This window comes from Eurytemora carolleeae, unplaced genomic scaffold (genome assembly GCF_000591075.1).
Source record: "Eurytemora carolleeae unplaced genomic scaffold, Eaff_2.0 scaffold1, whole genome shotgun sequence".
Taxonomy (NCBI): domain Eukaryota; kingdom Metazoa; phylum Arthropoda; class Copepoda; order Calanoida; family Temoridae; genus Eurytemora; species Eurytemora carolleeae.
The window spans coordinates 354820-377791 of record NW_019396081.1 but is presented as its reverse complement, the minus strand read 5'-3'; the positions used below and the strand labels follow the sequence as shown (position 1 = coordinate 377791).

Below are 22972 nucleotides of genomic sequence, written 5' to 3'. Positions count from 1 at the left end.
GAGGATACATTATTAATATTTCCCTTCGTAATTATGCAACACATTGTAAACATGCATAATATTATGAAAAACAACTCACCAAGCATTTTAATGTAGATTAAAAGGGAAACACTGAAATAAAAATTATTATGTTTAACGACACAAATAGATAAAAATAGAGACTAAATAAAAAACCTAATATTTGTGATGAACTGTTTTCAATCACTAAAATCTTACTATATAACATACAAACTAACACGATACACATTTTTTTTTGGTTTATTTTAGTACATTATTTATTGTTCTGATCAATATACAATTATCAGATCCGTGAAACAAAGGAATTGAGTCTTTGCCACAAACTCAAATTTTCTAATCCCTATAACTTTGAAAAATATTGGCGTAAGCCTTTGGTATTTCAAACTTTGATAATTTAATCTATGGGAATTTATAGTTTGAAATATCTAAGATCTACGACATTGGGTCAAAAAGATATAAAGATATTGGGATTTGAAAATCAGAGTTTTTGGCAAAGACTCAATTCCTTTTCCAAATTTTCGGTTTATTTAACCACCTTCAGGGCATCTTTAACTCGACAAAAGATTAACTTTATGTTTTCGATAAACGTTTCTAGGAATATCCATAAATAAACCTAGACAGTAGTTAAAGGGAGGGAGGAATATTTTATGAGGTTAAACCTTCTTCTTCATCTCCTGGAATTAGTATAGTTCGAAGTTCTCAGAATCCCTCCGTTCTACGTTTTTAATTTAAATTATATTTTAAAACTATATTTTAAATCTTAAAATTAAAAAATTGTTTAAAGGGACTGTAAAGGAAAAATGAAAGGGGGGTATAGGCTGAAAGCTAATCACTTTAGCTCTTGATCGCGACCCATGAAAGTCATATCTGATGTTCATGTCTCGAGAAATTGATATAAAACTGTGTCAAATATATACGAAAATTAATACATATAAATTTTGTATAAAAGTAGTGGGTTTAAACAGATCATATTCAGCAAATAAGCAACCAATCTGAAAACGATGATATCCCAGAGAAAGCTAATTGTAAATTAGGTTTACTTTTATATTTGTTATTTCTATTTTCAATAGATTTCATTCATAATATTATTTTTACGTCCGTATTACTTGACCAGAAATTCCACCAATGGCAGTGCAGTAAAGTGGTCACGTGATACAGGCGGAGACACGTGACCAGTATACTGCTCTGCCATTCGTGATAGTTCTGGTCACGTGATTTAAGTTTCAGATTTTTAAAATTTTACATATACGAATTTTCGTATAATTTTAACACAGTTTTATATCAGTTAAGAAACTTATTACAGAAACTCTTATTTATAAGGAAACACTTTTATTTTAAATATCATGAAAGGGTGGAAATAAAAATAACTAAACTGATATAAAGCACTAAAATACAAACACATTATACGTTTTACATTATATTGATTTTTTAAATAAAATGAACAATAATCTTATACTCTCTTTAGTGAAATTTATGATATTCTAAAGATTCTGAGGTTGTCTAATATTTAATAAAAAGAGTTTAAGAGTATATTAAAGTTATTACCCTGAGCACTTCTAGTTTAAATATTTAATGAGAGATGGTCTCGTGTCGATTCAAAAATCAAATAGTTTTAGTTCTTACATAATTCCAGAAGTTGATTTACCGTGTAGTTGCTTCAACTTGTTCAGAACTAAGGGNGGGGGGGGGGATTATGGGCACAATTTTATTATCATTTTGTCGATTACAGTTTTTAAACTAATGGTAGAAAAAAGCACATTGAATTATTTTGAAAGATATTACAAACCTTATCATACCTTTCATAGCCAAAAAACTATCAAATAGGTTCTTTTTATTCCAATTAATATTGAACCAATTGAAATAGTGGACATTTTGAGTTTAAAAATAAACAAAAAAATAAAATATTTTCTTTAAAGTCGTTAATGCTCTTAAGCTCTTCAAATACATTTCAAAAATAAAATCAACAATCAATAGGACATTTTCTCAATATTGCTTTCTTTAATAATATCCATGTCATAAATTGATTGTAATTTATAAAATGTATTTAATAATTTTTCTGCTTTTCTGCATGTTATTATGATATCGTGGATTTTAATTTTTCTTATAAAAAGCTATCATGTTTTCATCTGTTTGCAATTATAAAACTTGATTCAATATTTTAACTTTTAAAGAAAAATATCATCTTTTTGCAATTATAAAACTTGATTTAATTTTTTAAGTTTTAAAGAAAAAAATAAATTTCTGCATCACAGTCACAGGAGATGGGGTCGAGTGCAGGATACAAAGCTTCCAGGACTTTGACAACAAACTTTTGGTTTTGTAAACTTTTTAGAAACACATCACGAAACTGTGATATTATTAAAACTTAATGCATAAATTGGCCTGTTCATATGCACCACCAAGTATATCTCTTTGACGTAAAATTACAAATGTTATCATAAAGATTTGGAAATCGAATATATTGAAGACTTTCAAATATCTGGTATATTTTGATTGTAAACATCAGACATGGGGGGAGGAAACTTACAAAATATGAATGAATCGCAAGAAAGAGAAATATAATTGTCAATATTTACGTTCATGAACTGTGGAGTTAAGGCGTAGTTTCAAGTGACGCTTCTTTTATAATTCTGCATTGTCCGATTCACAACGGTAACATTTAACCCTTTGTCTGGGCAAAAATTAGAAAGGTATGGTCGTTTTTCTATCTGGAAACCAGAACTGCAATTATAAATAATTAGTTTTAAAATAGTATAACAGAAATAACTCATAGATAAAGGGACAAATCCATCATTTTTGTTCAGTCAAAGATGTTTAAAGGGTTCCATTGTGAATAGGGATGACGCTTTATAAATGCTGAGTCACTTAAAATTACATTGACAGTTCCTTTAAAATTGGCCATATTTTATTGCTGTCTATTGTTTATTTCAGATACTATGAATATCTAAGCTAGATATATAATGCTGCACTAAAGGATTGAAAGATGAATGTCAAAACTGGATTTAAAATAATAATCCTTGCTCTTTCCTGCTGTAAGTAAAATTTGTATTTTTTAAATTGTTTGTTTCTTTTTTTGCTGCAGATGTTTTAAAAGCAGGCGCGTATGTATCTTGATTTACATGAAAAACTCTCACATCAAAATTTTCTAACTTGTTAAGGAGAACTAAATTGTTAAGTACTAGGCTTTTAGGGCGGTCTTCTATTTCAACTTTTAATTTTGGCTTTATTTGTAAACATTTTCAAAATTTTACAAAAATAAACAACTTTTAAAAACAAATTTTTGAAATTTGGATCACTCAGAAACTTCCCATACAAAATTTGGGTCCGATCGGTTCAGTCGCTTTGACGTTTATTGGATACAAACGAAGAAACAGAAAGAGAGACAGACAGACAAGGAAAGTATATAAATAGAAGTAATAAACACTAAACAGTGATTTCTCAAGCTAGATCTTTATACAGAAATACTCCGATCTGTGTTATGGTTTGAATAAGATAAAACTAGTTCTGAGCAGAAAAAACTGAGCACAAACCTTATCGCCCTATCCTTAGCTCAATATTTCCGTGCATCCTTTCATCTCATCTAGGTTGTTTGAATGGACTCCGATTGCTGGAGCTAGATGTGCCAACACACAAGGTTGTCGGAGAAAGTGCTAAACTAACCTGCAGGTATGTTAACTAACCTGCAGGTATATAAACTAAACTGTAGATATATAAACTAACCTTCAGGTATATAAACTAACCTGCAGGTATATAAACTAACCTTTAGGTATATAAACTAACCTGCAGGTATATAAACTAACCTGCAGGTATATAAACTAACCTGCAGGTATATAAACTAGCCTGCAGGTATATAAACTAACCTGCAGGTAAATAAACTAACCAGCAGGTATATAAACTAAACTGCAGGTATATAAACTAACCTGCAGGTATATAAACTAACCTGCAGGTATATAAACTAACCTTCAGGTAGAAAACTAACCTGCAGGTATATAAACTAACCTTCAGGTATATAAACTAACCTTCAGGTATATAAACTAAACTGCAGGTATATAAACTAACCTGCAGGTATATAAACTAACCTTCAGGTATATAAACTAAATTGCAGGTATATAAACTAACCTTTAGGTATATAAACTAACCTGCAGGTATATAAACTAACCTTCAGGTATATAAACTAACCTTCAGGTATATAAACTATATAAACTAACCTTCAGGTAGAAAACTAACCTGCAGGTATATAAACTAACCTTCAGGTATATAAACTAACCTTCAGGTATGTAAACTAAACTGCAGGTATATAAACTAACCTGCAGGTATATAAACTAACCTTCAGGTATATAAACTAACCTGCAGGTATATAAACTAACCTGCAGGTATATAAACTAGCCTGCAGGTATATAAACTAACCTGCAGGTAAATAAACTAACCAGCAGGTATATAAACTAAACTGCAGGTATATAAACTAAACTACAGGTATATAAACTAACCTGCAGGTATATAAACTAACCTTTAGTCAGGTATATAAACTGAACTGCAGGTATAGTATCTAGATATCTAGGTTAAATTGTCTAGATTTAGATATCAATGTTTAATTATCTAGGTTTGAAATGGAAGGAGCAGCTCTTTACAGTGTAAAATGGTATAGAAATGAACAGGAACATATCAACCACATAATATCTCAAAATCTAAGAAAAAAATACATTGATACCCTTATATGTATGGGATAGGAAACGCCATTTAAGCAATCAAATGGGTATTTGATGGTGTTTTCAAGCAAATCGTTTTACCAGCAGACTAGACATTACCTATTTAAATTGGCGTGTTCAATGTTCATTGGACTATCTAAAAGCTAGAAACAAATCGTAAAGGCTGAAAGCGTGAATTAAATCTATGCAATGGGATAAAAAATAGTAAAGTAAAGGAAATGTATGCTCGATCATAAAACTGAATTAACAAATTTAAATGAGTATTTCTGCCGCCAAAAGTGTAGAAAAAGACTTAATTTTTTATCAAATTTTCATTTCAGAACGAAATTTCAACTGGAATATAAAAACTCATCTTTTTTAGCTGAAATTTTCATTTGAACCCATTTGATAAATTTTATCAATATATCAAAGATAGTATGTTTATGATCGAGTGTAAGTATTAATAAACACAATTTCTCAGGTTCAAAAAGATTGCCATCCTTGAAGATAAGAGAGGAGGAAGGGGGCACATTACATTCTCATTTCTATACAATAAACTTTCTCTTTACTCCCCTAACTTTGTTAAACATGAGGGGAAAGTTCAGTTTTAACTTTTCGTTATTAAACTTTTAGGATGTCTTACTTTTCCCATCTTGGTCCTGCACCACACTTTAAAAATGTATTTTTGTAAAATTTTTAAACTTTAGTAAGAAATATCAGATTTTTTCGGATGCAAATATTATAAATCCGATGAAGTCTTTGACTAAAACTCAAGTCAACTTAAACTTTGCTGATGGGTTAAACCTTTGATTTTTCAAACTTCAATTATATGATCTAACAGAATTCATATCTAAGATCTACGACATAGGGTTTCAATTAGTATTAGGGATATGAAAATCAGAGTTTGTAACAAAGACTCAAATTCTTTATATTAATTTCAAACTGATATTTGATAGTTAACGTTCAGTTAGATATTTTATTGTTTGTTTACTTTATTATCTTCTAAAATAGCTGGGACAAATTCGAATAGAATGTATTATCTGCTAAAATCAATTAAATTTCAGGGTGGCCCAAAAAAATAGGGATTAGGGGTTCAGCCCTTTTATTCGCTTTAAAAGACTTAAAAATGTGCCCTTGCATATCGTTCATAATTTTAGAACATTTTGTTGTTTGATGCTTTCGTTTGGCGTAAAACTATGCCGAATGTTAGAAAACCGCCCTTTTAACTAAACAATAATGTTTTTTTTTTATTATTTTATTAAAATTTTATATTTATGGCCAGAAACAACATCTTGGTTCCAAAATCCAGAAAAAAAATCTAAGCGGGTTCAGATTAATATAATTGATTTTTTTATTTCTTAAGCAATATTGGTTAGCTGAAGTTAACGGAGAGATTTTCGAATATTCGACATGGTTTAACACCAAATGGAAGGATCAGACGACAAAACGTTAATTAAATCCCTTCTAAACTTAAAAACTATGCACTGCAGTGGCGTACCCCTTGGCGGTTAATTTGCCCTTTAAAAATCTTTAAAGAGTTGGTGTTTGAAATGAAATACCCAGGAGTTCTACAGGTTTGTTCCCAATGACCGGCCAAAATTACAAATCTTCCCTCAAATCGGTATAAAAGTAGAGGTGGGTGTTTTTTTCTTTTTATCTAAAACTTTGAACCTTTTTGCATTGGAAATTCTGTATCTGATGGAATATATAATCTTAGAAAGTTTGTATCTTTATTTACTTTAAAACGCGGTAAAACTACGGGAAAAGTAAAACCAAAAAAATTTGAAATTTAAAAATCGAGTTTAAAACCCGGAGTGTGGGTAGGAATTGAACCTTCAACTCACTCAAAGGATGCCTTCATATTATTCATAAATTTTCAATAACAATACACTGCATATTATCAGAAGGAGACGGTCAAATTTATGCGAAATTACTGGTACAACTTTGGAACCTCGTAGCTTATCTAGTTTGGATTTTACGCACAAGTATGAAAAAAGAAAATTTATTTGGTTATATATTAGAAATCGAAAACGTTTTTGCTATTCTCAATACCTCTTCAATAAGTGGAGTTATGATAGAAAACTTATAATCTAGAGATCCCGATCCTCTCGCCAACATGTTTATCTTGATGATCTTCAAATAGAGGCAACAGGAACCTACAGGTATAGGGTACACTTTAGGTCACCGTGATTTAATGGTCTCAAGCTTTCAAGCCAAAATCGATGAGAATTTTGCAAATTACATCCTTAAAAACCAAAGTTAACAACGAATGCATTATATTGTAGATGTAAAGGAATTCAAAACAGCATAAGCATGAGTTAGAGCAGTAAAACTAAAGCCGAAGGCGTTGCGACTCTTCAAGGTCGACCCAGTCTTAAAAATTGATAAGTGCAAGCTGAATCCATGTGAGGTCCGACACCTGATTGTACGGCATCTTAGTTGTTCAGAGGGTCATTTAAACACATTTATATCTTAAATTTGTGACGTTAATCTTAAGACGAGTCATTTCCCCCTCGACGAGACGGTTTAACCTTGGACACTGGCGTCCAGTCGCTCTAGCCAAGCGCTATAAAAGTTTTGCTTCAGGGTTTTGCCCTTAGAGTCCAGATTTAATTAATAGAAAGTAGTAGTTGAACTATAATGCCATAGAAGAGCTCGACCTTAGGTTTAATAGTCAAAGTCAGCCTTAACCATTCGAATTTGTCCTCACCCACTTGATGTAGATTTTTCCTCGTTTTCATTTGATACATTTTTTATGATAAATGATTTGGACTAAAAATGTATTGGATGGATTTAGATTTTCTTCCAACACTGGCCTCACATGATTGGCTTTATTTAGTTTCATGTGTTTAAGATTCCAATCAACATAAAATTGTTCCTCTTTATCAATGAACGAACGGTCTACGGTCGCGATTCAGTGAAGAAGGTCTGAATCACTATAGTTTCAGAGAAGTAAATATTTCCATTTACTGATAGCGTCGATTGAAGGATTCATAACTCTGATTGGATAATGAGATAGATAGAAAGATAGATGATACCGCCATACTATTTCTATTGGTTCAGAATAGACAACAAACATCTCAATGAACCATAATTGGATCAAGCGCTAATGGACTCAGCATACAGGAGTGGAATTAAACTTTTGAATAGACGGATCTAATTTAAATAGGTTAAATGAATAAAACTCAATTCACTCAATTTAATTCAAAGAAGGTAAAATGAGTTATAATCTCTTAATATATTAAATATATTAAATATATTTCTAAACGAAAATGACTAAAATGGGAAATAAAACAAATATCCTCTACATTCAAAGACGCACAAAGTGTACGACATACAACGCAGTAAAATACAGTATAAGAAGTATTATTTTGATATAATTGTGTAGATGCGAAGTTAGCGCAGAAGCTCCAAGTTTCAGAACCAAGCATGCTGAACAGGCAGATAATTTATATTCAAGAATATTCTCAAGTGGTTGAAAATCTTTATTTTTAGTATGATTTTGTTATATTTTGAAATTTTCTTAATTAATTGAAAACGAAAAACAAAATTCCTTTTATTGCCTGAAAAAAGCTGAAAGTTTTCTTAATTCACAAAAACAATTTTGAGAACTGATATCATAATATTTAAAATCAACGAATGCAATCTCAATATTTAGATGAAAATACTGTCATTTGTTCTGATGAATAATTAACAATATAAGAAAAATATCAATAATCTGGTTTGACAGGCAATGATAGTTGTTCAGCCTCCTAAACATAATGAAATCAAGGTAGGTAGAATATCAATCAACACAAGCTATTTTGTTGACAAGTTTTCCCTTGAGCTTTTTCACAAAATGAAGACGAAATTTATCCTATTTATAATGTCAATTTCTATTTATATTTTTTAAATTTTGATTGTTGTTTAGGGCATGAAAGAAAGATATTATGTAGCAGACTCTGCTAATTTAACCTGTTACTCCAGAGGCTCTAGTCCTCCGGCATCACTTATTTGGAAAATTAACGGTATTCAGGTAAAAGGGTTTAGCAAAGTTCTGTTAGAAAATTAACGGTATTCAGGTATAAGGGTTCAGCAAAGTTCTGTTAGGAAATTAACGGTATTCAGGTATAAGGGTTCAGTAAAGTTCTGTTAGAAAATTAACGGTATTCAGGTAAAAGGGTTTAGCAAAGTTCTGTTAGAAAATTAACGGTATTCAGGTATAAGGGTTCAGCAAAGTTCTGTTAGAAAATTAAGGGTATTCAGGTAAAAGGGTTTAGCAAAGTTCCGTTAGAAAATTAACAAAACATTCCGTTTTTGATTGAAAACAAAAGGTTATTTGTTGGGCATATTTGTTAATTAAACTAACTGCAGTTAACGAACGAACAAAAAAAGTACAAAACCTGCTCAGTGAACTGTGCTACTTTCAAGTTCTTTTATTCAAAGATAAATATGTATATAGTTAATATTTTATAATATTTTATTTTTTTTAGAAAACGTTTTCAACGGATTTCGAAAATTTTGAGTGTTGTGCGGCATTCTTAGATAGTTGCGCAATAAGTTCAAAAGCTCAAAACTCCATTGTTCATGATTGTAGGTTTATGATTATGATATCGGCATTGCTGGGGAGTATGGGCCCCATGGAGATACTTCAAGAAGAGAGGTCAATAAAGAACATTTATTTAAGAACATATTCCAATTTTTGTATTTTGATTCAATTATTTTTCTTTATCAAAAACTATGAACTATCGACCAGGTATAAAAGAAAACCAAAAATCATTTGTAAAAAGCACAAGCAGACTTCTTAACTTCATTTGTTTAAAGAAAAATGAGTAATATATTAAATTTTTAACTGGCTTTTTCATGTTAATTATATCCAAATCTCAAGTCAGTTTTGATTGTGATTTGAATTGACCAATTTAATGAATAACGAAAAGTAGTAGTTGAACTACGTAGTTTAACCACTCTCTTTGTCCAAATTGACGAGAAATGGTTTGAATTATTTTTACGAACTTCAACTTAGTGTACGCGGTTCAACTAACTCTCATTTAATTTGGTCCTTGGTTTAGGAGCCCACTAGAGTTCGCCAGATGATAGAGAAGGATTACATAAATACTATTGAAGTTGTAGAACAACAGGTGAATATATAATTTAAATTTTTTACAGACGTTTGTGATTTTGTTATTAACACTTTTATATATTTTCAAACAATCACACTATGTGATTACAAACAGCTGGACTTATTGATGAGTTCTTTCTTCGAAATGTGTCAAAGGAATTGAATCATTGCCACAAATTCAAATTTTCTAATACCTTTGTCTTTGCAACGTGATGGTGTAGAGTGTAAACCTTTCATATTTCAAATTTAGATTATTTGATCTAACTGGATCCATAGTTTGAAATATCTAGTGTCTTTGACATTTGGTTGTAAAGACATTGGAATTGGAAAATCAAAATTTTTTGCCAGAGAATCAATTTCTTTTTTAGAAATACAGGCAAATCCGTTATACTATTGGATTCTATTGGAGATTAACATGTCTCTCCAAATATATTAGATTGATGAATGAAGATTATTTTTGTGAAAGGAAAAATGATAAAGTTTTAAAATGTTATTAATGTGAAAACAGGTTTTTATTTTAGTGATTTATATTTGTCAAAGTCTATTACATTCAACGAGTGTGGGTTCACACCCTTTGTTAATGATGAATGTCAAAGTCTACTAAAGTCAACGAGTATGGGTTCACACCCTTTGCTAATGGCAGATGTCAAGTCTACTGCAGTCAACGAGAATATATTTCTACTTTTGCTGAATCAATATGCACTTATAAGTTCAATGAATGCATTCCTGAAAATGTTTTGATTATTTAAGTGCTGACTAATTATCTACTTGTAAATGCACAATGAATGTATATTTAGTTGAGATTTCAATATGTATACTTTGTTTCAACAAAAACGATCAAACAAAATTATCAAACACTATATTTTCAATTGGCTCATAATAAATTTTCTTTTGTGTTTTATTTTAAGCTGAACCATCATACATTATTATTTTGTATTTTGTGTTTGAAAATAAATACTATATAACTATAATACACCATAATTCGAGTTTTAGTGTTTTTAAAAATTAAGAACGGTTTAGAACCACCCCCCCCCCTCATTGGAATAATCCTGTTTACACCCCTGTTTTAGAGACACTCTTTAAATAAACCTTATATGCAAACAGTGAAAATCTTGTGTAACAGGAACTACTCGCCAGAAACTTTAATTCTTATATCTTTGCAATCTGATGGTGTAAGCTAAATTCATATTTCTAAGAGAAAATGCTTAAAAAGTTAAAATTTGGGACAAGAAAAATATGTTACACACATATTATTTATTTATTTAAATTAAAATATGATTTAATAAGTTTTCTCTTTAGGAGGCTGTTGTTGCTCATACAAGAGTTTGGTTAGAGAAGGATGGTGAACACAACCTGGATACTTCAGCCAGCAACCTTATATTCAGGGTTCAAGATGTACACAGGCATCAAGGTCTGTACAATTAGACCTTAGATATATACCTTTGTTATTAAAAATGCATACCCATCTATGTATATATATATATATATATAAATATATATATAATATATATACAGGGTGTCCCAGAAAAAACTGTGCAGTAGGGGTATTAGTAAACTGAGGAAACAATTTTCGTTCAATTTTTACGATCAAGGTGTCATTCGAAAGCTCTATGTTTCTGTTATTACATGATGTAAAAATTTTCCTTCTAGTTCTCATTCTTTTTTGTTACAACCAATTTTTTGAGCGTAAGTCAAAAATCGATTTCCCGGATTTTTCAATTTTTCGATTTTTCACGTTTCATTTTCATTCGTTCATAGAGTACCGAAAAATTTAAAGATTTTCGAAATTTTTTAAAATCATAAACCCATAACGATTTCGGCAAATTCTCAAAAAAAATTTTAAAAACATTATTCTAAATCTTTTAAAATTAAGTTTCTGACAATCCACAACAATTATATCCAACCGTTATGGATCTTTAACAACTGAAACATGAGAAACCTCTGTATATAGTGTAGAATCTCGTTCTATCTGCGTGGTTATCTAGATATCATTCTTTTCCCTTTAACTTACATTTTTTAAGAGTTTGAAAGAAAGAATTCATTATTTATTTAAGCAGAAGAATACTCAATATCTATATTCCATACTTACTCTATATGTCTATATCATAGGGCAGATTATTGACAAATTGATTTAGTAAATTTTCAAATCAATATTGGTAAATTTCCTTTGAATACTGATATCCTCCATCGGACATTTTATCATTCTTAATTCTCAGTCCGTATTTCCCACCTTCATGCATCATCTTTCTTTTTACCTAGTAACCTTCTTGACGGTTATCCCCCGCCCTATATAGACATTTCCCCCTCCACCTTCCTCATATTACCTTCCACCCTTCACTTTTCTCCCTTTACCTTCCACCCTTCACCTTCCTCCCTTTCACCTTCCTCCCTTTACCTTCCTCCCTTTACCTTCTTCCCTTCACCTTCCTCCCTTCACCTTCCTCCCTTCACCTTCCTCCCTTCTTCCTCCCTTCACCTTCTTCCCTGCACCCTCCTCAATCCACCTCCCTTCTTTCACCTTCCTTCCTCCTTTTATCAATGCCATTTGAACTAAACCTTAATTCTCCTGTTAAGGTTTGAAGGTTGAGTGTATTGCAAGTATTGGTCCTGTATATTGGCATACAACCCAAGAGCTGCTTCCTGTCTCTGCTAGAGAAAGAGAAATTGTAATATTTGGAAACTCAGCTCATAACACAGGTAAATATTAGGTTTAGTATGAATCTAATCACTTACCTCAAACTCTAATTTTCCAATCACTAAATTTTAACCTGATGGTTTAAACCTTTGATATTCTAAACTTTATCTTTTTGATCTAGCATAACTCAAAGGTTAAAATATCTACGAAATCAGGTTACAAAGATGTAAATAATAGAATATTATTATTATTATAAAGATTTATTCACACACAAAGATACAAATACATATATTCCATATATAAATGGTGTAGTTTGAATTTGTTTAAACATATTTTTTTAATATATAGTTTTACAAAAGAAAAAAGAAAAATATGCAAAATTATGCAGTACGAGGGTGATAATCCCCTCCTTTAAAGAAAAAAAAAATATGCAAAATTATGCAGTACGAGGGTGATAATCACCTTCTTTAAAAGAAAATGAAAAATATGCAAAATTATGCAGTACAAGGGTGATAATCCCCTTCTTTAAAGAAAAAAGAGAGAGATGTTTTATTCAATATGCATATATGATAGGAAAAAAAGAGAATCTTAGTCCGTAGGAACTTTTACAATATACAGGGTTACCCATAAAGTTTTTTTTTGCCGTTCTGAGCCCGCGATTTAAAAATATGGGAAAATACGGCTCGGGTCTAAGCTGTCGTTGGGCCTTATTTACGGCTTGAGCTTTTGGATTCAAGCTGCATCTCATTTTCCATCGAGGTTGAGTTAAAAAAAACCGGTTTAATATTCTATTTGGCGGATTTTCATGGTAGGAATTGTCGCATTCCGGGTTTTTTCTTAGAACAAGACTCAACATTGCGCCTTATTCTCCACTAAAACCAAGCAAGGTCGGTTTTATTTTCATTGGGCTGAACTCCTTAAGTCGAGCCGAAGATCTTGCAGCATTCCATCACGTGACACAAGCTGTCGTTAGAGTTGGGTCGAAGATTGGGTCTTAAAGTCGGGTTTAAGGAATTACGACTCGAGCCGAAGCTTTCAAATCGTGGGCTCTGGATGGTCGTTAAAATCCAGTACGTGAAGTTTGTATTGTATTATTTGGTTTAACTGCATTGAGAGATCATCCTTCAACAAAGAGCTTTGATTTCTTTCCCCGTAAAATTGAAAAGGATTGAGAAATATTTTGGGTATTCAACAAATATTTTACTGTACATACCATCCTTCATAAACAAATGCTAACATATGACAAATATTGGTTTAACATTTTTTTGTTTTCAGGAGAAATCGTTATTATCTGTCTTCTCTCAGCACTATCGTTCATTGTATGACTTCAAATTCAAAAAAGCGAAGTCTACATTAATTTTAAAGTATTTTATGAAAAACATTATTATTTCAAATTTTTGTATAAATTTTACAACAAAATAATTTCATTAACGTCTGCAGTAAAAAGATTGAGAAAAAGCAAGAAAAAATATTTATTTGTTACTTTATATATTAGTTACCCTCCTAAGGTTTGAAGAGAAGAGATGGGACCATTTAAATTCACATTTGTAAATATTAAAAGGCGAAAAAAATTAAAAAGTGCTGAAAGTTTAGAACTATGCTGTTTAAATATATTTTGATGAAATATAAGAGTTATGTACAGAACATATCAAGCAGCTAACGGAATAAACGAACTTGCATTAAATTAATAAAGATCGAAGTTCAAAAAATCTATTTGCCCTCATTTTCCGTAACATTTTCAAAGTTCCGATAAGCATGGCAGTAATAGGGCTTATACTTGCAAGCTTTAACCTAAACCTTTAACTAAAACCTTAACAAATATGTACTCTGGAATTGTAGTTCTACAATAAAACCAAATTTACAGAATATACAATCCTGATGATGTAATGTGTGTTAATCTTTTTAAAGAGCATCTTATCAATTAATAAATTTTAGATGTTTAAAGAACATGATAAAATATTGACTGGGGTTACCATAGAAATAAGCAGTATTATTAGTGTTATACATATAATGTAAGTCCAATGTTTACCCTGACAAGAATTAATGGAAACAACATAAAACAAAACAAAAAGAAAAAATTCGTTGCCTCAAACTCTAGTTTTCTAATTATTTTATCTTTTAAACCTGGTGGTGTAAACCTTTAATATTTTAAACTTTGGCTACTTAATTTAGTAGAATTTAAAGTTTGACATATCACAGGTCTTTGCCATCAGGTTGCAAAGATAAAAAAATTTAATTTGAGTTTTTGGTGAGTTTATGTAACTTATGATATATGTATTTAAATATGAACCTTTTGTACATTTGAAGTTTTCATTCGGTCTTCTGTCTTGAAATAAGCCTAAAAAATGCAACTCAATGATGTGTCAAAGAATTAAAATAAGTGTAAAGCTGCAGGGAAATATAAGCTTAAGAATTGAGACCGAATGAAATGCTCAAAGTTTTATTATTTTTTGGGTAACAGGAAAAAATTTGGACAACCTTTAATAAAATTGAAATTGTAAAAAAAAAATTATATTTATCTTACTCTCTGCTCAAATTTAGTGGTTTAAATGAATTTGAATCATAACTTTGATAATGATCAGCATTTAAATAAAAAAATAAAAATGGTTTTGCATACCCTTAATTTTGACAACCCCACTTAATTCGAAGAGTGTACCGTTATGCTTATACATTTTATTTATTACAATTATCCATATGTTTAAAATAAATTTTTATCAGAGAGATGTTTATTTATTCATCGTGCAAGTGTTATAAACAGTTTAGTTTTTTCGTTAGATAAAATCAAGAATTGAATATTCAAATTTATGATCCTACAAAACTCAGTTTGGTTTCCCTATATCTTTGCAAACCGATGTCGTAGATCTATGGTATTTAAAACTTTGAATTTTGTTAGATCAAATAGTTTAAGTTGGAAAAATTAAAGGTTTACACCATCAGTTTGTAAAAGCATAGTCGTTCTACAATATATATAAATAAATATATATATATATACGTTTTCTGGCCGGTTAAAGGTCACTGTAATCAAATCCAGAATACAGACTCTCACGAAAACATCGATGAGAGATTTTTCGATTACTAATAAAGCTTTTGTATTTGCTTTCTACTTCTAAAATGCACATAGTTAGTACTACAAAAAATGTAAGTGAGTTAGTGAGGTAAAACCAAAGGCCGAGGCTTTGCGACACTTTAAAGTCATTCCAGTCTTAACGTCTTTTTATATAGAGATGTTTTTGTCCCTAGGACATGATCAGGTTTTTACGATGGGATCTCGGAAATCTTGCTAAAGTTTGGTTGTAGGGTTTTTGTATTGATCTATACCAGGGGTTGTAATCTGGCAGCACATTCATTCTGAGAAGAGGACTGACAAGATTCCAGCTGCCTAAGGCCTGAGAATAGTAGAGTGCAGGAATTCTTCTGATAAACTGGAATGAGGCCCAGGTGCCATACAGATCCCACTCATTGCTCCCAATCATTTGTAAGCCCGGATTGGAAACCCCCAGGTACCTATAGCTGGAAACCATAGACTCTCCTTGCTTGTCAACCTTTCCTCTCGTCATCATTATTCACTTGGATCATTCCATTTAAAGCTTCTTTCTTTTTGCGAGAGTTGTTGACAGCCGTCCTTCTGTCTTCCTGCTTCCGTCAGGTGGTCATAACTGCTTAACCAGATGTCAGCTTCAGATGATTTTGAAACCACAGCTTTGTGAGGAGTGCGGGAATCAAACCCGGGAACACCAGTCTGGACACCAATCAAGTTACTGGCTGCGGACAAGTGTGTTTAACTTCAGTGATCTATTTAGCCACCCCACCCCTCAAACAACCACTGTAAGTGTTTTATTTTTTAAAGGAAATAGCTTTACTTCCAGTTATTTATAAAAAAAAACTTGAATTGTGAACTTTTTGATAATACTTTGTTTTAAATGTTAAAATAGAAAATATATTGAAAAAATGAATTATATAAAAACTAAAGTTTGACACTGTATCGATCGATTCATTTTTCCTAGAATAATCAAATATAACTTCAGTGGAAACCAAACTAATAAAAACTTCCAGGGGCCCGGGGTCAATTCTTCAGTATTCATTACATCAGAGTATACAATTTCATAGGCTTTGTGGCGCTTCGCACCCTTCTTTAATGCTGCTGTTTATATTTTCAAGCGTTTTCACTTCGTGATTTTTGAACAATAATACAACGAGCATTTGTAGAATATCCTGTTTTTTATTGGTGAAATCAAAAATATACAATTTTGGGGAATTTTCACTCACTCACTTAAAAATCGATTTAAACTTTGACTTCAAAAAAAGGAAAAGTGAGTTAGTGCGGTATATATCAAATCTCAATGTGTTGCAAAACTTCAAATTCGATCCAGTCTTAAAAATTGAACCAATTTTTCAAAGCAGTCTGAATCCATTGTATATATGAGTTTTTTTTATTACGATCACTTATCAGTGTTCAAACTGATCGTCATATAAAACCTGAAAATGAAACTTTTGTATCTTAAATCTTAGTCTTTAGCCCGCTCAGACGACTCCTTTACGGGTCGACCATAGACGCTAAATGTCTCTTTGAATCATATTATTGAAAAGTTAAGACTATGAATATCGAGTTCAGTCAATACAAATTACCGTACAATACAAAAAAAACAAGAAAAGTTTTACACAAAAATAAAAAAAATATTAAGATTTTTTTATTAAAACATATTTTTTTTGACATTTAACGATAATTCTGTTTGGAATCGATGAATCATTCAATCATACAGAAGGGAATAAATTTTTCCATAACAGATATAAACTTTTGTAACAATCATTAATTTTCTTACAAAGTGAACAGTTAACCTTAAACAAAAATGTAAAATAAAAATTATAAAATCTGAAACACGACAATATAAAGTTCTAATTTTCTTGAACGGCCAATTTAAAAAAATGAATATTTACGTTTTTTGAAATTTCTTTTTTGCACATATTGAGACAGTATGCGTGATTTTAAGTGATCCTCCATGCAAAGTTGGCTATGCCCAATTTACAACGGTACCCTTGAAACCTTATATGCAAAAATGAGTATTTAACTTTTGCATAGAAACCGCAAATGAAAATAAACGTTTATTAAAAAACAAAAACGTGGATATCTTATTCATACTAGGATCTCTTGAAATTAAACGTACAGTCCCTTTCAGATAACAATTTTAAAATATTCCTCCTTTTCGGGTTTCCTAAAAATTTTTAATAAAAAATCTTATTTCCTGCCATGGACGGCGGTCTAGGGTTTATCTATGAATAAATTAATCTATTTCGTAGTAAACCAATTCTAAAAATTGCTTTGTAGAGTATTTAATTATGTATTTAATTGAATGAACTCTGAACAGTTGACACCAATCCTCGTGTATTAGAATAAAAAATCTATACATACACAAGTGCATAAAATATGATATATCTAACCCATAAATAAAACTATAAAACGTAGAACGTATTTTTATCCAAAAATCTTACCTTTTATGAAATTGCCAAATATTTTTCTTAAATCTTATCATAGCCTCAGAGAACACTTAACTTTGAAAACAAAAGAAACCACCAAACAAATTGAAAATTTTACTTATTTATGTTTGAGAAAGATTTAGGTCTCATTTGATCTTAGATTTATTTTGAATCTCATAGAATCCATTTTTATAAAGAAAAAATAATAAAATTAGTTCAAATAGTTAGCGAAAAAAAAATAATGTCAATAATGACAGCTTTGCACGTAAGCAACTAGTCTCCTTCTCTGTATGATTAGAATCTGTGTTTACCTAACTGCTCCTCTTTCAACATACCAACTGTGATGGTTAAAACTTTTTATTGAACTTTTCACAAACTGATGATAAAAACAGTGTAATTCGACTAAGTAAATTCAAGTTCTAAATATTTCATGTTCCTGTTGGTTAGAATGTTTAAAATGATTAAATATGATATTTGGGAAATATTGTTTCCATTTGGGCAAACATACTTTTATATGCAGCACTCATGCATAATAATTTTACAAGGTGGTAACAGGAGTTTGTAAAATTTCATCAAACAATTGAGAAAAAAATTGTTGGTTTTGAATTTGGGACTTTACCAATATTCAAAGAAACTAATTACTCCCCTCAAACTAAAATTTCATAATCCTGTTATGTTTGCAACCTGATGTCGTAGACTTTAAATATTTTAAGACTATGAATTCTGCTAGATTAAAATAGTCAAGGTTTGAAATATTTAAGGTTTACATCAACCATGGATGAAAAGATATAGGAACTAGAGATATAGGAACTAGAGATATAGGAACTAGAGATATAGGAACTAGAGATATAGGAACTAGAAATTAGACTTTAAAGGGAGTAATCAGTTTTTATCCATCCTATTCAATGTGGTTAAAAAATACCAAAATAAAACATCAAGGACTGAACTGAAAAAAAGATAACTTAGAATATTAAAATGTTATAATTTATCATTGATAAATCGCTAGATCGTGAGTATCTTAAACCTAAAAGCTCCCCAGCTAGTTCTGTTTTTAATTAAAAAAATAATTTAAATCTTTTTATTTTCAAAGTTATCCATATTCTTTATTGACTATAGCAAATAAACGCAAAAAAACGCTGCCACAAAATCGATCAATACCCTTCCTTTAAAATGCACATCCATATATGTTCATGGTATTATTTTGTAGTTCTATTATAGGACTAACTATATTATGTATTGTGCCTGGTATAGCAGTTATTACTACTCCCCTGGGTATACTATCTATACTAGACCCTCTAATCTTCATGTCATAGGATTATATTAACCTTTATATGGACCAGGAAACTTTAAGGGGTAAATATCAAAATATAGATTTTAGTAAAAAAATTCTTTGAAATTGTTGTATAGGTTAATGACCCATCTGTAAATAGTATTTTGAAGAAAACTATATTTCCTTTGATCCATTTAAGCCGAAGGTCATAGATGTAAAAGTATGATCTACATTACTTGACATATTTATTTATTTACAGCATCTGAACTGTATTAAGCATTCCTCTTTCTACAAAAACATGCTTTTACTTTTTTATGGAAATTTAGTTGTTTAGAATTAACGTAATATTAGAAAATATCTTTGGTGAGTTTGCAGGTTGGAACCAACGACGTTATGCAATATTATCTTCAAAATATCATTGCTACTAATTGTTCACTCTATTTTAGTGAAACACAAAACAAAATTTAAAAATTTCTTTCTAAAATCTTTAAAAATAGAAACTTAGATTGCCTGAATACAAGGAAAAGTAAAAATGATTGATTCCTTGATAGTTCTTGTTATTCTAAACAATTCTAAAGAAAGAATTTAAATACAAAACAAAATTATTAACCTGCTCGACCCGTGGTTAGAAAAGGAAGTTGACATTTTCTAATCATTTTTTAGAAAAATACAAAATATAGAACAAATAAATCTGATAACAAATAAGTTTAATAACAAATAAGTTTGATACCAAATAAGGTTGACAATGAATAAGTTTGATAACGAATAAGTTTGATAACGAACAAGTTTGATAACGAATAAGTTTGATGATATTTTTTTGTTATTTGGTAAATTCAGGTAAAAAATGGGTGTAATTTGTAACCATCTTGTACAAATATTCGAAATAATTTATGATTTTTAAATGTACATAGTACATACATATATATTATAGATATAACGTATATTTTGTTTTGGTTTAATATCCTTGTCCCCCATTCACTGCACAGGAGACTGAAAAGCAATTATTAAACCAAATGAGTTTGGATTTGAACACAACAGGTTCAAACTCTAGGGAGTCTTTCAGTCTTCCCCTTTATCCTTCTCTCTACTCCAGAGAGTCTTTCAATCCTTCCCTCTATTCTTCTTTTCACTTTAGAGAGTCTTTCAATCCTTACCTTTATTCTTCTTTTTACTTTAGAGAGTCTTTCAATTCTTACCTTTGTCCTTCTCTCTATTCTCCAGAGAGTCTTTCAATCCTTCTTTTTATTCTTCTCTTTACTCCAAGGAGTCTTTCAATCCTTCTTTTTATTCTTCTCTTTACTCCAGGGAGTCTTTCAATCCTTCCCTTTATTCTTTTCTTTTCTCCAGGAAGTCTTTTAATCCTTCCTTTTATTCTTTTCTTTTCTCCAGGGAGTCTTTCAATCCTTCCCTGTATTCTTCTCTTTTCTCCAGGGAGTCTTTTCATCCTTTCCTTTATTCTTCTTTCTACTCCAGATAGTCTTTGAATCCCCCCCTCTATCCTTCTCTCTACTCCAGGGAGTCTTTTAATCCTTCCCTTTATTCTTCTCTCTATATTACAGGGAGCCTTTCAGTCCTTCCCTTTATCCTTCTCTTTCAACTCCAGGGAATCTTTCAACCCTTCCCTTTATCCTTCTCTCTATACTCCAGGGAGTCTTACAATCCTCCCCTTTATCCTTCTCTTTTCTCCAGGGAGTATTTTAATCCTTCCCTTTATTCTTCTCTTTATACCTAGACCAGTTCTCGTTAGATCACTGAAGTTAGGCAAACTTTCCAACGACCAGAAAGTGGATTGGTGTCCACACCGGTAGTCACGGATTAAAACCCCATACCTCACACAACAGATGATGCATAAATATCACAAACGACTATACAACTATGATGATCTCTAGTAAAACAACCTAGGTGCGTTCTGAGAAGTGAACTCTTATCAGCGAGGTTCCTGGAAGAGTAACCCTTTAAGTATGGTTCCTGGAAGAGTAACAACCCTTTAAGTATGGTTCCTGGAAGAGTAACCCCTTAAGTATGGTTCTTGGAAGAGTAATTTAGATGTTTTCGTTTAAAAGTTAGTTAAGCTTCACCTTGACCACGATTACAATTAAGTATTTGTATTTTATGTCTTATGAATTTGGCTACCCATTTTGAAAATAAAAATAACTTGCTTTAGATATTTGAAATTTTGGTATTTGAAAAAAGTGAGAAAATCTAACTTGTGCAAAATTTAGTTTCAATATACATATATACCTCAGTGTGCGTCCTCAAAGTATGTTATATAGTTATTAGTAAATCTGCAATCCAGCAAAGTGGCCGGATTTAAAAATGCCCACATCGGATATCGGAAACAAGCGTTCAAGATTAACAATATCCACACTAAAGCTCCGATCTCAATTAATCTAACACTATTAGGTTGAAACTAAGTATTTGCAAATATAAAATCTGTATTGATGCAAGATCAATAGGTTCTAGCTTAAATTGGTTTTTGGATGGTCTTTGGGGATCTCAGTTCAAGAGAAAAGATTATTTTGTAAAATCCTTATTAAGTATAGAGACACTTGATTTCTGAAGTAATTTACATGTATTTAAACCCCAGTTTGTATATTTAACCATGTTACCCTCTTGTCAGTGAGTTTTCTCTCCCCTTTTCCCCCCCCCCCCCCATAATAATCAAGAAGATATCTATATAGTTCTCCTCCCCCCCCCCTCTCTCTGTTCTTTTAACATCTTATTTATGAATAAGACAAGAGGAAGAAAAATATTTTTTGTTGTAAATGAGGTTGACTGGAAAGTTAGTACTTCAATATTTGATTGGAACTAACTTGTGTAAAGGAGATGAACTTTTATGTTGCTCTCTGCAAGGGAACAAAGTGGGGTAATTACATTTTCCCCCTCCTTGAGAGAGAACAATTAGTGGTTCTATTGGTCAGCATTTGATTAATGGAACTCATTAACTGGATGGCATCCGTGGGAAACCATCCTTGAATTTCGTCACGTTATGATATTCTTTTCGATTATCGCAACATGGTGAAATTCCCCCCAGTATATAAGGAAGCCAGATTCCTGGTTTCTTCAGTCTAGTAATTACTTCCATACCGGAAACATCTCCTCCAGTCGGTCTTCATATCATGGGTAAGCTCTTTCACATATATTAGGTCACCTTATAATCTGTTGTAATGTAATTTAAATTCATAAGTACTATATTTTGAACCACAGTGTGATTTGGACTTGTATTTAAAATTGATTTGACTAATATGGACTTAGTAAATAAATGATTGATTGATTTATATCTTCTTAACTTAGAAAGAATACTTAGAATAATACTTAAAAGGTCTCCATGTAAATTACAAAAGTTATACTCAGAAAATAATCAGCTCCAATAAAAGGACTTAAATATTGGAGGAAATAGTTAACATAACCATAAGGTATCATGTCTTAGAAACAGTTATTCAGAACAAAATATAGGAATGTCTTGAACTTAGAAATTTTAGAAAATCAGAACACTAAATTATTTGACAATCATTGATAAATATTCCCTTCCTCAAGGAATCCAATTCTCTGAACTTTCGTCTCCATCATATAGAACAAGGTCCGCTCCATTTCCATAAATACATGACAGGAATAACTTAACATTGAAACAAGGTTAATTCAGCATAAGATCAGTTATGAGTTTTCAATATATGTCCTAGCTATTTATAGTATAAGTCTTTTCAATTGAATTTTCACTGAACCAAGGCCTAAATTAAGCCGTAAACAATAATCAACGAATAAAGTCCCGCGTGGCAATTAACATCAAGGCGACG

The 22972-nt window shown here is 31.0% G+C and overlaps 1 protein-coding gene across 1 annotated transcript; it reads left to right on the top strand.

The window, feature by feature from the left end:
• The first annotated feature begins 2930 nt into the window (after positions 1 to 2930).
• Positions 2931 to 14318, top strand: LOC111717119 (uncharacterized). Its single transcript, XM_023492632.1, has 13 exons — positions 2931 to 3050; positions 3603 to 3684; positions 4619 to 4673; positions 6267 to 6338; positions 6798 to 6865; positions 8092 to 8143; positions 8434 to 8475; positions 8614 to 8718; positions 9280 to 9345; positions 9752 to 9820; positions 11101 to 11212; positions 12376 to 12498; positions 13712 to 14318. The coding sequence occupies exons 1-13, from the start codon at positions 3002 to 3004 to the stop codon at positions 13759 to 13761; spliced, it is 945 nt and encodes a 314-aa protein (XP_023348400.1). The 5' UTR covers positions 2931 to 3001; the 3' UTR covers positions 13762 to 14318.
• The last annotated feature ends 8654 nt before the right edge of the window (positions 14319 to 22972 follow it).

Excerpts from the sequence above, each read along its gene's own strand:
- LOC111717119 (XM_023492632.1), top strand. The coding sequence starts at position 3,002 with ATGAATGTCAAAACTGGATTTAAAATAATAATCCTTGCTCTTTCCTGC. Across the intron at positions 6,866-8,091 it reads GAGGCAACAGGAACCTACAG|ATGCGAAGTTAGCGCAGAAG; the intron begins GTATAGGGTACA and ends ATAATTGTGTAG. Across the intron at positions 8,719-9,279 it reads GGAAAATTAACGGTATTCAG|GTTTATGATTATGATATCGG; the intron begins GTAAAAGGGTTT and ends TCATGATTGTAG.